This window comes from Pteronotus mesoamericanus, unplaced genomic scaffold (assembly GCF_021234165.1).
Source record: "Pteronotus mesoamericanus isolate MK-2021 breed Mesoamerican mustached bat unplaced genomic scaffold, CSHL_Meso_final contig_192, whole genome shotgun sequence".
Lineage (NCBI taxonomy): Eukaryota > Metazoa > Chordata > Mammalia > Chiroptera > Mormoopidae > Pteronotus > Pteronotus mesoamericanus.
Genome location: NW_026555082.1, coordinates 2264941 through 2282318, shown reverse-complemented (window position 1 = coordinate 2282318; position 17378 = coordinate 2264941). Strand labels below are relative to the sequence as shown.

Here is a 17378-nt window from a genome sequence, read left to right as displayed (position 1 = left end):
CTCTGTCTCCCACCCCCACCCCCGGGCTCAGTGCAGGCAACCTGGAGTCTCAGCGGGTTGCTCCCGCAACCAGGGCACTGTGGACACCCTGAGCGGCCAGGCGGGCCAGCTCAAGGCCAGGGCTCCTTTCTCGTGACACAGGCAGAGGACCGTGCAGAGGGCAGGGGCCCAGGGAAGCCCCGGAGGCTGGGACAGGTGGGCCTGGGAAGCGGAGCTCTGCCCGTTCCTGCCCACCTGGGCAGGCCCTTCCCTGAGAGACTGCGTCGTCTGGAGAGGGCAGTCAAGGAAGGCTTCCTGGAAGAGGCAGCACGGAAGCCGCTGCACAAAGGCTGCGGTCACCGCTGTAGGCACAGTGTAGAGGCTGGACGGTGGAGCCGGGGGTGGCTGCCCTGGGTGTGGGCTGCAGCCTCCCACCCTGAGCAGCATCGGGGGCAGCCCACAGAGGGGCCCGTGCCGGGCGGGAGACAGGTGCTCGCCCGGACCAGGCCGCCAGAGCAGCAGACGTGAGGTGGCACGTGGCTGGACCACGCTGGCCGCTGCGCGCTCAGTGCCCCACACCCCCAGGGCCACGGGGCCGCGCGCGCCCTCAGAGGCAAGTGGGAGAAACGCGGCGTCCCCGCGAGAGTTCCCTCCAGCGCCCAGGAAGCCCCTCAGAGCAGCGGCCGCAGGCACGGCCGGACCCAGGGGCTCGGCCTGCCTGGTCCCTTGGCCCCTGCGTCTGTCTGTCTTGCTCTGTCAGGGCTCGGCTGCCCTCAGCGCGCCGCCGTGCCGGTTTCTCTGGGCTCCGCCTTCTCTGTGTGGCGGGGACGGTGGCCGGGAGAGCCGGACCCCCGTGGCCCCGGCTGGACTGCAGGTGGGGGCTCAGCAGGGTCTCAGCGGGTTCCACCTCTGCACCAGTCGCACCGCAGAGCCGCTGTCCTCGGACGACCGCCGCGGTCTTCCCCGGGGCGGGGCGCCCTGGGCGGGGACGGGGGGGGGGGGGGGGGGGGCGAGCAGACCTCCCTGAGCCCCGCCCCCAGTCAGCCTGTGAGCCCGTGAGAGCACCCGCTTTCCTCGCCCTCCCCCTTCTCTGTTCTTCTCACTCTGCGAGGGCCCACTCCCTGGTCAACTCCCCAGCTCCTTTCTCCCACCTTGGTCCTGACAAGTGGCCACCCCGTCCCCCAAGCCAAGGGAGGCCCTGAGGGTCCCGCAGGCAGTCCACCCCGCAGGTCTGGCCCTTGGCCTCCCGGGAGCCGCGGTCCCCAGTGCCGACCCCCGGACCACGGCCGACAGTGGCCCGCCGCGCCGTGGCCCCCTGTCCTCTGGAGTCTGTCCTGGGAGCGGGCAGGGCACCGCTCGGGAGCGGCTGCCGCGCCCCGGTCTCTGGGGCGCCTGCTCGGCTGCAGCCTGCGGCCCGGCCCGCACGGGTGTTCCTCTCCTGGGCTGTGCACGGCTCTTCTCTCCCCTCCCCTGGGGCCCCGCGTGGCAGCTCTGCCGGGGAGGAAGGGCCGGGCCCAGTTTCCGCCCCGAGACGGCACAGGTGGGGCTCCTGGCCACCCAGGGCGTTGCGCAGTGTCTGTCTCTGATGGGGTGAAGGCTGCGGTGGCACCCCGGCCTGAGCACTGGCCCAAGAAGGCGGGTGGAGCATCGGGGGTGCGTGGGCGTGGGAGCCACTCAGACGGAGGGGCCCGCGGGGCTCTGCCCTTCTCTGAGCAGCACCGGGCAGCTCATGCCAGAGGGGCCGGGGCCCCAGGCCCTGAGGGGGGCTCCCCGCAGGGCTGTAGCCGTGGGCTGCCAGGGGCTCTTAGGTGGGCCTGCTGCCCTAGGGACGGCAGGTAGCGCGTGGCCACACCCGTGCGGGGCCCTGGGCTCCGAGAGAGAGGGGCCTCCCTCCCTTGGTGGGTTGAAGCCGTGGCCTCTCCCAGGCCCAGCCCCACATGGCGACTTGGAGAAGGGGGGTGATCGTGGCGCTCCAGTGGCTGAGTGGGGCGCAGGGGTGGCCCGTGGAGGGACGGGGGGGGCGGGGCGGAGCAGCGCCGGGGTCTGTGCCCCCAGCTGGGAGGCGGCCCCCACGCCCAACAGGCTGGGGGCGGCTCGAGGGCGTCGCAGGCTCCCTCCTGCCGGCTGGGCACGCGTGCACCCGGGTGAACCGCGAGGCCAGCCCGTGGGCGCTGCGCTGTGACGGCCTGTTGGCTGTGGAGCCTCTCGCACACGAGGTGAGCGGCCACGCAGGTGGCGTCCCCAGGGCCCCCACACCACCGTCAGCGCTGGGAGGGCTTTTCAACAACTGCTTGTTGCAAAAACAGAGGCTGTTGCTGACCCCGACCTGGCAGAGGGGGAAGCCAAGGCCCAGAGAGCCCTATGCCCCGAAGCGGAAGGAGGCAATGTCCCGAGGGCGAGGGCCACCCCGGCTCTGGACCAGGCCACAGGTGGGCGAGCCCGGCCGCTGGTGCACCGGCCCGGGATGCAAGGGCAGAGCCATCGCCTGAGGGGACGGCCACGCAGCCCGCAGGGCCCGGGGCACAGTGAGCCCTCAGGGCCCTTTTTCAAAACTTAAGAACCGCGCCAGGTGGGGGCCCTCTGAGCAGCCACCCGGACGCAGCGGCCGTGCGAGCCCAGGGCCACGCGCCGCCCTGCCCGCGAGACAGCGTGAGGAGGAGACAGAGAGTCCTTAGTCCGGTTTATTTTCCTCTAATAAGACAGCTTAGCATTTCAAAGTTCTGCATTCTACATTCTTACAAACTTTAGTTTTAGCATCAGAACACAAAAAACGTTACAAGACCTCAAAACACAAATAAATACCAAATAAAACCACACACAATATACAGTAAACAAAAATATAAAACATAATAATGCTATCCGAAAATCAGACATGTTGTTTACTCATATTAACAACATGATTATTGCTGAGCAATAACTTACACTATGTCTTTTTGTTGTTTTTTCTTAGAAGAGCAGAAAAACGCGGACGTGAGTCACTGGTCACAGTCACTTGCACTGTCAAGATGGGGCCTCACAGCCGGCGGTCACCAGAGGGCGGGGTGCGGAGCGGCGGGGCGGGCGCAGGGCTCCGTGAGGCGTCGGCCTTCTTTGGTCTTGGTTGTGGGTCAGAGGGCTGACTGAAGAGGCGAGCGAGCAGGAAAGGGTGCAGTTCTGGAAACGCCACCCAGCGGTGCGCCCGGGGCCACCCTTTTCCTGTGTCCCAGATGTCACCCCCCCGAGAAGTCCTTGGAAATCACACTGCTTTTGCGTTCACTTAGGTCGCTGGGTTTGCTGTTGAGGGTTATCTGTCTTTTCTAAGGGGGCTGAGTCGCGAAAACTGCCCACCACGAACGGCAGGAGCGGAGCAGCCGCCCGACGCCCCTCGTCCCCCCCACTCCGGGACTGCAGGTGCCGCAGCAGCAGCAGGAGGATGAGGTGCGAGCCGGGCCCGCGGAGGGCACCCCCGGGTGCCTCTGTGCTGCGCCTCCCTTCTGCCCACCGGGCCTGGCTCCCTGGCAACAACCGTCACTGCCCAGACAGGCAGGAGCGACCACAGCTGCAGTGGTTGGAGCCGGGAGATGGGGCCGCGGCTGCGGAGTCGACGGGCGGCAGGCGCCTCACCGGTCACGAATGTGCACGAAGGCCGAGGGACCACCGGGCCCCAGCTCGCCCGGCCGCTCTGGGAAGGGCTGGCCTCGCGCCAGCGGCTCGCAGCTCCGCTGGGCCCTTCCCGCACGGAGGGCGGCCGAGGTGCAAGCTCCTGAGCGCCGGGGGAAGACAGCAGAGGTGCTGCGGCCGCATGCGTCCCTGACGGCACCGAATGACGGTGCTGGCGTCACACGTCCAGTGTCGAGGGACAGGTGCTGGGCCCCAGGGTGCGAGTCAGGGTCCTGCCTGTCTCCCTGCCCCCTGGCCTGAGCAGGGAATGACCGCCTCGGCACCTGGCTGTGTTCCAGGCTCCGTCCAGACGCCCCTTCCTCGGCTGGACATCGCCCCCTGCCCTCCGCTGCAGGTTGCCAGGCCGGCGCCGGCCATGGGGTCCCCCGGAGACATCCCCGAGTGCGAAGGGGGTGGTGCTGCTGACTGCAGGCGTCGGTGGGGCGGGGCCTGACCCTGGGCAGCCAAAGACCCTGGAGGAGACAGGTTGGCTGTCCCCTGGGGTGCCCGAGGGGGGCCACCGTGGTCTAGGGGAAGCCCTGGGGGCATCAGTTCCACCTGAGCCCCCCCCCCGGGGACCGGGTGGCAGAGGCGGGACGGGGAGGGCAGGCAGGAGCCGCCCGGCCGTGGGCTTCCCGATCCGCCAGCTGCTCCGGCATCGGGGTCAGTGGGCACTGGGCACAACTGGACCCAGGGCTGGGACGGCAGCCATGGCGAGGCCCCCGCTGTCCATCCTGCACGGAACCTCGTTCTGGGGCCAGTGCCGCCAGCAGGGCTGCGAGCAGGGCGCACTCCACCTACGCCCCCGTTGCCTGGACGTCCGGGGGTGGGGACCCTGCTCAGGAAAGGGCCCAGCAACGCCCCAGCGGCTCGCGGCCCTCGGGGGCATGCGGGCGGGGCCCCGCACCTGCTCCTGCGGGCGTCTCGGCTGCGCGGTGCAGCAGGCAGGGAGGTCACGGCAGCGTCGGTTTCTCTCAAGGCGGGAACTGCTGTCTGGGGGGGAACTTGGTCACTTCTAGCAAAGAGGAAATTGCACCCTATCTCACGGCACCCCATACCCTTTGCTTGTCGCTGGGACGGGAAGCAGAGGGGGTGCCCCAGGACCTGCGGTCGGGCCTCGGTGACACGGGCCAGGCAGCAGGCCACTGGGAGGCTGCCGTCTAGCGGCCCCAGAGCACACAACACGGAAGACACGTGCACACGACAGCGGCCACAGGCCCCCAGGTGCCGCCCAGTACAACCAGGCCGCAGGGCGCCGCTCCCGCCCAGTCGCAGCCTCTCCCCCGGGGATGCTGCCAGCTGCCTGCACCACGTCTTGTGGGCTCCCTGGGAGTGGGGAGGACCAGTGCCGGCCCCCGGGGCAAACCTGGACACGTCCCCCCACGGGGACGGATGTCTCCAGAGGCCGACCCAAAAGGACTTCAACCCAGGGAGCGGGGGAGGGGAAAGGTCTGTTTTGTTTTCCTTTTTGACCACACCAAGCTGCTGCTAACCCCAAATCTGTTAGAGAGGGAGCCACAGGGCTTGCCCCCGATGGCTGCCCCTGACCTCGGGGCGCCCCCGACCTCGGGGCGGGCCTGCCAGGCGGCTCTCTGCCCTGGGCCCGCAGGCCTGGGACGCCTTCGAGGGCGCGGTGGTCCCGCAGCACCTGCCGGGAGCCCCCTCTGAACCGGCACACGCAACCCCTGAACTGATGACGCGGCTTCGCCCTCGGAGCCATACTGGGGGGGCGGGGGAGGGGGGGAGGCACGGGCAACGGGCCTGGCGGGGGCTCGGGGCCCAGGCGGCGGCGGGGGAAGCCCAGGGACGGTGTGCGAGGGGGCGCCTCCCACAGGCACTGGGGCGAAGGCACGCCCAGGGCAGATGGCAGCACCGGAGACGCGGGGGGCTGCCGGGCACCAACCCCGCCGCCGCCGCGCCGCCGCGGGGAGCCCAGAGGCAGGCAGTCGGAGCGCGCGGCCCGCTGGCCGGGGGGGCGTGGCTTCCGGCCGAGCGGCGCGGATGCGGCGGGTCGCGCACTGGCCGGGCCGAGCAGCACCCGTCACGTGTAGCACCCGTCGGTGGTCAGAGCACCAGGAAGCGCGGTGCAGGGCAGAGGGCACAGGAGGCCGGGCGCCGGCTGCCGGTCACAGTCGGGCCATTGAGAGAAGGTAAACAGTGAGCGGAGGCGGCGCCGGCTGGGCCCGCGGACCCCCGCGGCCGCCCCTCCCCGGAGGCGCGGTCCCGGAGGCCCGCGGCCGCCCTGGCAGGCCCCCGAGCGCCGGTCTCTGGAAGGCTCGAGGGCTCCGCTTGGGGGGGCCTAGAGGTCGGGGTCTGTGATGGTGACGCGGGGGCCCGGCCGCCCTGGGCGGAGCCCGCCCCCCGCCCCGCGCCGGGTGGAGCTGCCTGAGGGCGGAGAGAGACGGTCCAGTGGTCAGAGGAGTCTGGCTGCACGGTCACTCCCGGGGACTGCGAAGAGCGCAAAGCTGGGCCGGAAGCAGCATGCACGCCTAAGGCACGTGTACCGTCCGCCGCCGTCTCGAGGCAAAGACGCTGCCCGTGGAGGTCGCGAACAGAACGCAGCAACGTGACAGAATGGAGGACGCCTGCTGTGGCCGCCTTCAGCGCACGCCGCCTGCCCACCCCCGGCACGGACACTGAGGGTCGGCGGGGTCAGCGATCGAGACCTTGTCGGAACACATGGGGCACAATTTTAAAAACCTACAGGATTTTGTTTAGAACTCCAAAGTTCAACGAATGCCCTATTTTAGGGTGAAAACAATTATAAACCTGAAAACGATGCACAGCATCCATGAGCGGTTCTCCTCTCATAGCGATTGTGAAGTAGTGTCATCGGCTACGACGGATATTGAAGGTTTACATTTCTAACGAGAAATAACGACAGGTTGAATATTCTCTTTCCTATCACAAGTGATAACCAGTGTTTGATATTTTACATTTTCTTCCAAGAAATATAAGTCTATCATTGTTTTAAAATAAAATGTCTGCAGTAACAATTATCTTAGAACTTTAAATTAAAAAATGATTCTGAATTTAGAGACTTTCCAAAAAAGACCTAGGTGTACTTCAGGGTCTTCTGACAAACAAATTATTAAAACAGAGACCAGGTGAGGCCTTAAAAATAGACAATATGCTATATTTGGAACAAGATTGCACTCTTGAATTTTAGAATGAATATATAAGAACTGCATTATTATTTCATAAACTCCTCTCTCACTTAGCATGCTGACGTGTCCAGCTGTCCCCAGGTGTGTGTGTGGGTGGGTGGGTGTGGGTGGTGCTTTTTTTTTTTTTTTTTTTTGGGTGTTCAAGTTTCAGGAAGAAAAATCACGGTTCTTTCGTTTAGCATATATGTTTTCCGCCTTACTTAACTAGATCTTTAAAAATGAAAATGAAACCTTCTCTGACAGCAGTATTTATCTTGTCGAAGGATAAATAATTCTTCAGTGAAGTGTTGCTAGTCTATTAGGAAATGTCCTCCCGCGTGGCTCCTCCCGCCGGCCCGCAGCCGCCTTCTGCCACTTCCTCCATCCCACAAGGTCCTTTTCGGAGAGCGAGGACCTCGGTGGAGACAGCGGTTCAAACCCCCCAGAGGAGTTGCCTTCTGCTCGATCTGCCTCCCCGGGGACGCGTCAGGGGTCGGGCAGATCCGAAGTATCCACTATGACTTTAATAAAGATGGTATCATCTTTAATGTACGTCCCGTTCTCCAGCACAGTCTGGGCCACGAAGACTGGGCAGCCGGAGGCGATGTTCATCTCCCCGGTGGGCTTCTTGAAGCTGCTGCTGTTGGGGTCGGGCTTGAATGCGTCCCCCAGGTGGCGCCGAGACGACCCCTGGTCCATCAGCATAAGCGTCACCTTCTGCTTGAAGGGCCAAGGAAGCAGCGCGTCGTACTCCCCGCGCATGATGACGAAGAAGAGCGACAAGTGCGTCCCCTTCCCCATGCCGTCCCCGTTCAGGTAGACCCGGGCACACATCTTGTAGCCGAAGTAGCCGGTGTAGAAAGGCTGGCTGTACAGGGACAGCGTCTTCCCCATGACGGCCTCCTGCTTCCGCCGCTTGTAGTCGCGGATCTTCCAGATCAGCACCCCGTTGTAGCTGGCGGTCTCCAGGACCTGGAACCGCAGGTCCATGTCGGCCAGGCGGATGTCGTGGACGCTCAGCATCTGGTCATGCCGGCTCAGCTGGGACTCCAGCAGGCCTGGCGGGCGGGAGAGATGGGCGCGGTCGTCAGTGGTGATCAGAAAGGTGGGGAATGCCGACGTTCACCGGCGTTTGAACGGAACGCCAGGGAGCTGCCAGAGCTCTCGGCGGGCGGAGGGCAAGAGCCACGCCACGTCCCGACATGGGCCCCCACACCCACAGCGACGGCCTGCTGCGGTGCACCAGCCTGGGGTCCCCGGGCCCTCCCTCCAGGGTCTACAGGGCCCCGTGGGGGGCAGGGATGGCCCTCGGGCCCCTCGGCCGGAGGCTCGGGGTCACCTGTGCCGCGAGTGCCAGCTGCTTCTGTCCCCACTCCAGGTCCTCGGCTGCTGAATCGGACCCCAGTGTCCCCTGACCACCAGTCCTTCCATGCAAACAGCATGTTCGTTCAATTCCCAAGTCACAGGCCCTGAACACTCCCAGGTGCCAGGCACACGTGGCCTGGGCCACGGGGTCCTCACCTTGCTTCTCACGGGCCGATCCCTGGGCCTTCAGAAGCACCCGACCAGCAGGCCCTGCCCCACGGTGGGTGTGCCCCCCCACCCCGCCATGCCCCCGTCCACTGTGCTGGCCTCACGGAGAGGGGACAAGTCTAAGTGGAACCATTTGTTTCTGCCGAGGCCACCGAGGCCGCCTCGGCAGGAAGGCCGCCTCCCTGGGCACATGCTTCCCGCAGGGGTTCGAGCCACAGCACGTGCCTGGGGTCCCAGGCGGAGTCCGAGACACGTGCCACCTGTCCCGGGTCCCGCCCAGACCCGTCGCGGCCCCGCGCCGCCCTCACCTGTGTTCCGGGCCGCCTGCCCTGAGCTCTTGTCCACGCTCTCCAGCTCGGTCACGCGGTTCTGCAGGGACTCCACGCTGCTCTTCATGCTGTCTGCCTCCTCCCAGTTCTGCCGGAAGGGGCGGATCTCCCTGTCGAGCTCTTTCAGCTTCTCGGCCTGGCTGTCTATGACTCGCTTCCGAGTCCAAGGCACCGGAAAGGCAAAATACGGTTGGAGTTCGTGGAAGAGCCCGGCCACCGCCATCAGACCCAGCCCCACAGGCGCCCTGCCCGGCACCTCGCCCGTCTCGGGGGACAGAGGGAACGAGGGCCTGGCCTCCCAGAGGGAGGGGACGGGGCACAGGGAGGCCTCCCCCCACCCACGGCAGGGCAGATGGCGCCCCTCACTCGGTCCTGGGGCCTCCAGCTCAGGACGCCGGCATGATGCCCTTCGGCGCCCCCTGCAGGCCCGTGTCCCCAGAGGCTCGGCCACCAGCTGGGGCCCCTCCCGGCTGCAGGGGCTGCCCTGTCTCTGCCGCTCCGGAGAGCGCCCCCTGGAGGCCTGTGCGTCCGCACGGTGAGGTGGGGAAGGGCCTGGCGGCGGGTCTTCGGGCCCCGGGTGAAGCATGGCGGGGGGGGGGGGGGGCCCAGGCCTGGGGACACGCTGCTTCCTCTGCGCTTGCGCAGGGCGCCCGGCCGGCTAGACATCCACACGGGCTATTGACGGCGGGGCCTGACTTTATGCCACTTTAAACTTAAATAATTCAGGAAACCTCTTCCCCCAGAAACAGACAGAGTGTTCGCATCTCTGACGGGGACGGAAGGGCCGCGACCCGCGCCCCGGCAGTGACGGGGACCCCCATGCCCACCGCTTGAAGCTGGGTCTCAGGGGCTTTGGCGTGCGAAGGGGATTTGCATTTCTGACCAGAGGCTCCTGGAGGCCGAGCAGGGCCGCCCCGTGGAGCGGCGGGGCGGCCGGGCGCGGGGAGGCAAGCTCACTTCTCCTTTTAGAAGCCTATTTTTAAACACGTAGGTTTCAGCACCTTTTCTGGCTCTTACTAACCATGAAGGAACAAACATGGTAGGTTGGGGTTACTTTTTGGGGGTAAAAGTACTGTTATTCTTCCTCTTCTTTCCAAGAAAGCCTGATGTTACCTAATGTTTAAAAAGTCAAGAGAATTTCACCAACGAACACCTTCTATACTGATGTTCCTTTAGCTTGCTTTTCAATGAACTGTGGCCAGAGGCCACTTAACTAGCTCACCAGGTCTGTTTTCTGGGCACAACACTTCCCGCTAATGAGCGGCCAGACCCATAGGCGCCGCTAACGCACGCCCATGGCTGCTCCCACGGGCCTGCCCCATGGAAACGATCAGCTGGGCGACTGTGGACGCCGACAAGTGGAAGGGGCCTCAGGGGCCTGCCGTGGCCAGGGACAGCCGGGAGGGGCTGCTCTGTGCCCTCGGGGGCCGAGCAGGGGGCTGAGCAGGGGGCTGAGCAGGGGGCTGAGCAGGGGGCCGAGCAGGGAGCCAGGAGTGCTAACAAGACCCATCAAGGGCCATCCCCGCTTCTGGACCTTGCGCCCCCCAGGTAAAAAGCGTGGGTGCCGAGCCGCCTCTGCCCCGGGAAACAGGCCTGCAGAGCAGAGCTGTGGGGTCTGAACAGTGGGAGCGGCCCGGGCAGCCAGGCCCCGGCTCCAGCCCAGGAACGCGGAGCTGCCCGCGCCCACAGACACGGCCAACCAAATTGCTTAGAGGGAGCGCCACACAGCAAGGGAAACTGCTACTTTTAAATGACCTTCCATTTGTATAAACGGCACCGTTTCAAATGCCGGTCTACATGGAGCATTCTCTGCGAGATGCCGCGAAGGCGCGCTCCTTCCTGGAGCGGGGCTGTGCTCGACCCCGGAGTCCCGGCAAGAGCGAGCCTCGGCGCAGGCGCGGGACCCTGTCGGAGGGCGGGGTTCCAGGCCGAGGTGCCTACACGGGCACGTGCCGCCCAAGCCCCCGCGCAGCTTCCCGAGCACCCACGTCTGTCCCGTGCGTGTGCTGTCACCGCGGGCCCCCCATGTCAGGGGACCTGGACCCCAAATGCTGTCCCAAGGAGACAGTGCAGGTGGTGCGCAGGGCCCAGGTGACAGCCGGTGGCTGGGGCTCGGAGACGAGGGGCACGGCAACGAGGGAGGGTGTCAGCTCCCGGCTGGGCGGCAGCCAGGCCGGCAGGACCCATGGGAGAGGAAGGGCCTCGCCTGCAGCCCCGCCTGCTCGCGTGCACCCCACGGGGCTCTACCCGGAGGCTGCTGCCCCGGTCTCTCTCCCCGCAGCTGAGCGCTGGCGGACGTCCGCGGGGCCGCAGGCACACTGACCCCCCCATTCCTGGCTGCCACGTCAGGGCACCCACGCCGACAGGATGTCTGAGAGGGCCCTCCAGTGCAGGCGGAGCCCTGCCTTCAGGTGCTGCCACCCGGAGGCGCTCCTCTCTCGGGAGTGGGCGTCCCAGCGAGGCCCCTCATCCCTGGCCCCAGGGCGCTCATGAGGGCGGCTGCCATCAGCTTCCCCTCGCTGGCTCCGCCGCGTGGTTACCCCCTTTCTTAGATCACATGGGTTTATTCAATCACAACAGTTTTAAAATATAGATCGCACACAGCGGAATGGCTGAGCTCTACCAATAAGTAAGTTCAAGTCAAGTCCAACTTCTCTCACTGGATGCGGAGGAAGCGAGCGCACAGGAAGCGCTGGAGGCTCGGCCAGGGCACCCAGGACCTCGCTGCGGGGATCTCGTGTTCCCGTGACACAGGAGCCCGCGGCAGTCACTCTCTGTTCGACCGTGAGCATTTCTACATGGAGCAACCGGCCTCTCCACGCGCCCGAGCCCCAGGCTGGACCCAGCAGCTCCGTGGCACAGCCAGCGCCGGTGAGGCTGAGGTAGAGGCGGGCCGCTTGGCCCCCTGTGTCTCGGGGCCTGGGCATAGCGCCCAGGGCCCTCCCCAGGAGGCGTGTGGGAGTTCCACACATCGCTGTGCCCCGTGGACTATTCCTGCCAAGGACTTGTGTCTTTGCTAACAAAGTCCAACATTTCATCGTGTTTCTCCTCATCTCTAGACACCCACACACTTCAACACCAATGAGAGTTTACTACGTCCCTGTGTGCTCCCTGGAGGCGCTGTGACTAATCTGCGGTGTAAAAACAGCGGAGAGCCGTCCCCAAAGACGCCGAGACGGAGCCGTCGGGCTCTCCCCCACAGGCGCATGTTCTGGCAACGCGCCGGCGCCCCCGGACGGGCGTGCGGGCGGCAGCGACAAAGAGAATGCACTGGCAGTGCCCGGGGAGGCCTGTGCCAGCGTCAGGCAAGGGGGGCAGCCCTGCGACCAGGCCCGTTGCCACCGCCGCCTTCCGCCGCGGCTGCGAAGGCGTCCGTGCTGGCGGTGCCTTTGGTCAGACGGTGGGATCAAGTGAGCAAGCATGTGCGTCACTGGAAGATTCAGAACAAAATAGGACGGCTTCACCTCACTTCAGGAAGTGAAACTTTACACATGAACAGTATGAGATCAGAGATCATGATAAAAACAGCTAATTTTCAAAATCATGGGCCCTTAAGTCTGACTGCACCTACAGGGACGCAAAGCCATGGTGGGGGACAGGCGGGGAGGACCTGCGGGGCCTGCTCGCGGCCAGAGACGCGCGGCACCTGCCTGACAGGTGGGCTCTGGCTCACCCCTGTCCTGGGACGGCCTCTGGGGGAGGCCACAGCGCGGAGCCTCCACCCCCGACACACCTGGCCTCAGTCTCCCACCTCTTACCTGCAAATGCAGTATTTTGGATTCATTGTTGCGAAGCATTTCCTTCTGTCTCTCAATTTCGATTTCAAAGCTGCATATCTGATTGTGCAGACTTTGGATGCTCTTGTTTTTTTCCACACTTTCATTCTGCAGCAAGGAAACCTGAAAAAGAAACCCTTCAATTAAGCAAGCAACGTTGGTTCTAATATGAAGAACAAAAAATGAACAGCATTATGACAGCAATTAAATTCTCACAGCACAGGCCCTCTTTTAGCTCGCAGGAAGGAGTTCCAGGAAAGGTCCCTTCACCCGGGGACGGAAGCCCTGGGGTTGGCCAGGGAGCCACCCGCCCGCACTTCCCGACATCCCTGCCGGGATGAAACCAGCGAGGCCGCGTGTGGCCGCTGAGCTCCAGCATCAATGCGACGCTGTCCACAGTTTTGCTGAAAACAAATAAACCTCTTTCCAGAGAGGCTTTCACACTATGAGCAGGAGACACGTCCCTACACCACCCTGCGCCCCCTGATGACGGCGTGTGTCCCAAGAGGCAGGAATCGCAATGCCACGCTTGGCCTCATCGCCTCCAACGCACCCTGATGGCTCCCATTTTACTCTGTTTTGCTTTAAAAAAGTGCTAGTCACAAGCCACAAAAGGATTTCACGTCTACGGATGGGCCACACCCTGCACTGTGAAAGCCCTCCCGGCGAGAGCAGAGAGTGAGGCGCCCGCCCCCCGCACAGAGCCAGGGCTGCGGGGGGCCGTGCCCACTCCCGACAGCCCCGACAGCCCCAGCACCTCCAAGCCCCCTCCAGCTTTTTCAAAACCTCTTTTGGAGAAACAATTAGCTCCTGAGATCCAACTTAACGGGTCTGAAGCCGCGGACGAGGAGCGGGGGGCAAAGGCCTCCTCTACCCCAGGTTGTCTCCGCCCCAGTAGGTGTGGCTGCCACCCTAGAAGTCACTGGGCGCTCACTGCACCCCGTCCCCAGCCTGTGCTACATTCCCGACTCATGCCTGAGATGACAGGCAAGGAAGGGTGTTTTTAACTCCACATTTTACAACACCGTTCTTCTATAGTTTGACCATGAACGTGATGGCCAGTCTCTCTAAAGCAACCCAAACATTCTGTTTCCTGTTGCAGATGAACAAAATAACCCGAGGTTCCAGCTGCATAATCTGTACTGAGAAAGAAGACCCACTCTAGGAAAATACAAGCGTCTCCACTTCGGTCCAGCCTTTGCTTTGGGCTCAGGGAATAGACGGGACCGGGGGCTGGGGGCAGGGGGAGTGCACCGAGGGAGGGGCCTCCAGGCACCCCCGGGGTCTCAGCCGGGGAGCGAGGCGTTTGGATGGAGGTCACCAGGCCAAGTCCGGCTGCCGGGCCCACACGGGCTTCGCGCTGCCCGTCCGTGCGCGGTGCGTGCGCGCAGGCTGGGCCCAGATGCCTGGTGCCTGTTTCGTAAACAAGCCGCAGGAAAGACCGCAGAGCTTTCTGCCCCCTCCTCGGAGGAGTGGGCCTGCTTCCCCAGGAGCCAGAAGGGCTGCCGGCAGCCCCGCCTGCGTGCAGCCCCTGAAGGGCGACAGGCGAAGGCGTCCGTCTGGGAAGGGGCCTGCTCCACGCCCCGCCTCCCGCAGTGCCAGCTGGGAAGCCGCGGCGCACTGGTGACAGGAAGGTGTCCTGTCCGAGGCACTGAACGTGAGCACCCTCCCCGGCCGGGGCTGCACTTTCCCTGCGAGGGCCGAGAACGAGGGCGCTGGGCTCCGCAGTCTGCTTGCGTCGCCTCAGCCACTCCAGTCGCGGCAAGGGGTGCAGAAAGGGACGCCAGCCCCCAGCAGGACTTTACCTCCAGGAGAGGGGCGGCCGGAAGCCTCTCAGCCCCTGCTCCAGAGCAGCGCTGAGACACCCACATGTGATTTAAAAAAAAAAAAAATCAAGGTGCACTTACTGGCAATTCAAAAATCAGCACACACACTAACACCTTCATCTATAGGTGCAAGATCACGCCAGAAGAACTTACTGTTTTGACCATCTCTTGATGCTGTTTCTTTTACCCCCAAACTGCTAACAACTACACAAAGGGCTTGCTCCTCTTCCAAGAACTGAGGGGAATGATGGAGAGCCAATGGGGGCAGGGCGTGCACGTCCTACCTTTTTCTCGAGAGAGTTGCTCCACTCCTTCAGCAGGTTGACGTGCTGCACCGCGGAGCTGGCCTCGTGGGCCTTGATCTGCTGGTTCGTCCCCTGCGAGAGCAAAGTGCAGAGCGTGAAGCTGGCCTCAGGCCGTGGGCGCACCTCCCCCCGCCCTTCCAGGGCCCCCCACCAGCACGGACACCAGGGGGACCCTGAGCCTGACGAAAGCCGTGCCCGGTGGCCCCTGCTCCACGCATGCGGGCCAGGCAGCCGGCTGTGCTGGGCGCCCGCGGGCAGGACTCAGCCGCCTCGAGGTCAGGCACCCCCCTCCTCGAGCTTCCTATCAGGTGCCCTCTCAGCTATGCCTCATCCTCATAATGTCGACAAGTTAAACTTCAGACGTATCGTTTTTATCCCCTTATGAATTTTTTCATTAAAAATATGAATGGAAAATGTTTAGACACCTTCAGTTACAGCTAGATACTGGTACAATAATCTAGCGGACATGTAATCAGACTAGGATTCTAATGAACTCACCAAAATATTAACTCATTAGTGAAATACACTATCACGAAAGGTATTGTTCGTCACTGTTCTGAGTATACTTAGAAAGTTACGTACAAAACATAAACAATCTACAGAGTACATAAGATGTAGACCATCTTAGTCATAGCACAAGGAAATTGTACTTCACATATTTAAGGAAATAATTGGTATGAAAATATAATTTGATTTGATACTGGAAAATTCAGAAGCCACAGCAAGCATTTAATGATCTCCAAAACATATACTCTGTACATAGAATATCCATATATATATGTTGAGATAAGGATCGCTATATATCAACATATACATACACATACACAGAATGGATGGCGCTACGTAAGACACAACAGTGGAGGGGGCTCTGTCCCCTCAGAGACGGGGATAAGGGACAGCTGGTCATTCTCGTGCTTACGCTCTTCACTTTCTAAGGAAATACTGGGATGCCAATGTCCCCGTACTGATTTCATAACAATGTATTATGCTAATACATAACGATAAAATATTTTGGTAGTAATACATATGTGTTTTCATAGTTTTAAGAATAAGATAGGCTTTTAAATAAAAACTCAGTTCAAATTCACTAGCAATCTCAAACGTGTTAAAAAATAGAGCTAGAAACAGGTTTGTCACAGCCCAGGTGTGGCAGTGACGAGGACGTCCTCTCCCCACTGTTCTTCCGGGAGGTGCAGCCTGTATGCGACACCCTTACGGACACAGGTGCATGTGGTCCTTACAACTGGGCGCCGGTGCGCTCACCACGAAGGCCACACCGGCTGGGCAGCTGCTCAGGCTCAGCGACAGCTGACATTTCTACTGCTGTCTACCTCGGGGCCCGGCCCCCCCTCAGGCTGACGTGTCCTGCTCACTAGCTGGTTCTAGAAGCGGCCGTCCTCCTGGGGCGTGCCGCCTTCCTCCCGGCTCGGGGGTCTACCTGGGGCTCGGAACCCCCCCACGTGGAGAGCAAGCACCCTCGTCCGCTGCGCGTGGCTTTCGCGGCCGAGCGGCAGCAGGGCGATGCGGCTCCACGACAGAGGCTGAAGCCCAGAGCTGGCACGTGTAACGCTGATGTCATGACTTTCTCTCATGGCAGAATGTCAGTGACTGGGAAGGACAGATGTCGGATACTGACCTGAAAAACGCAGCCATAGCGCTTAAAGCTACAGGTGCTGGGGGCATTGACGCACTCTGACAAGTGCGCACTCAACTGCAACGGGAAAGAGACGTGAGTTGTGGCACGAACGTTCGCATGGAAATGTTCAAACACGTTAGAGGCACAGAGAGCGCCCGGGCCGGCAGGGCGGCGGTGCCTCCAGCCGCAGCCGCGCACGCACCATCTGCCCCCGGCCCCTCGGCAGCAGGTCCACAGCGCCGCCACGTGTGCGCACGCACGTACATCGCTATACAGAAACACATTCACTGCAACACTGCTCAGACTCGCATTTCCTTTAGAACTGTTCAGAATGGGACATGCCATCTGCAGTGCCAGAATTAAAAAAAAAGGGAAAAACGTAAACTGAAATGTACATTTACAGACTATAAACAAAAATTACATGAAACACACAAAAAAGAAAGCATCCAGGATGCAGCTGGCCACACATCTCATATACACACATGAAAATAAACCTACTTCCAAAGCAAGCTCACACGATGAACCGCCACACTCAGCGCTCGAGACCCCGGGAGGGGCGCGGGCGCCGCCTTCTCCTACGAGACTGATCCCTCTGTGCGGCCGCACGCTCCTGAGCTTCCAAAGACCACTAAGGTCACTCTAACACGTGAGTCTTAACTCTGCCCCCGATGCTGGCAGTAAATTAGGAGGAAGGGGGAGAGGAGAGCCCATCGCGGTGCTGCTCACGCATCAGCAACGCGTCCAGCTAACCACTGGGACACACCCCTCGAGAGAGAAGGGGGCGAAACACCTGCGTCGTAAAGACAGGACGGGGCATCGGGCGGATGCCACGGAAGGAGAGTCTCCCCTTTTACTAGGGAAATACATTCTCATCGGGAACCTCTGGACCCTGAATTAGGAAAGCGGGCGTGGGACGTGTCTCTCCATGTGCCAGGGCCCACGCACCCCCATCGGCCCAACTGGGGGTCACTCTGGAGGGTGCAGTTGGTCCTATAACTTCCCCTCAGTCTACAGGATAAAGATGGCCCTTCCATTCAGGCCAGTCCTTTGGGCAGAGAGGAGAGTGGACCACACTGGCCCCGTGGTGACTCCTCCAGAGGCCTGTGCCGAGGGCCCCGCCCGCCCGCCCGCAGCCAAGGCCAGGGGAGGGTCTCGGAGCCCAGGCCGTCGCGGTTACCGGCACAGCAGCTGAGCCCACGGGATGCTCCT

General features: G+C 62.6%; 1 protein-coding gene across 1 annotated transcript in view; it reads right to left on the bottom strand.

Annotated features, from left to right (window-relative positions):
• Window positions 1-6912: 6912 nt before the first annotated feature.
• Window positions 6913-17378, bottom strand: part of TRAF3 (TNF receptor associated factor 3) — a 37455-nt gene continuing 26989 nt past the window's right edge. The window contains exons 8-12 of the mRNA XM_054567676.1: window positions 16170-16244; window positions 14513-14605; window positions 12385-12525; window positions 8606-8780; window positions 6913-7822 (exon numbers count right to left, since the gene is read on the bottom strand). Of these exons, the coding sequence (XP_054423651.1) occupies window positions 7251-7822; window positions 8606-8780; window positions 12385-12525; window positions 14513-14605; window positions 16170-16244 (1056 nt within the window). The 3' untranslated portion in view covers window positions 6913-7250. The remainder of the gene's footprint in view (window positions 7823-8605; window positions 8781-12384; window positions 12526-14512; window positions 14606-16169; window positions 16245-17378) is intronic.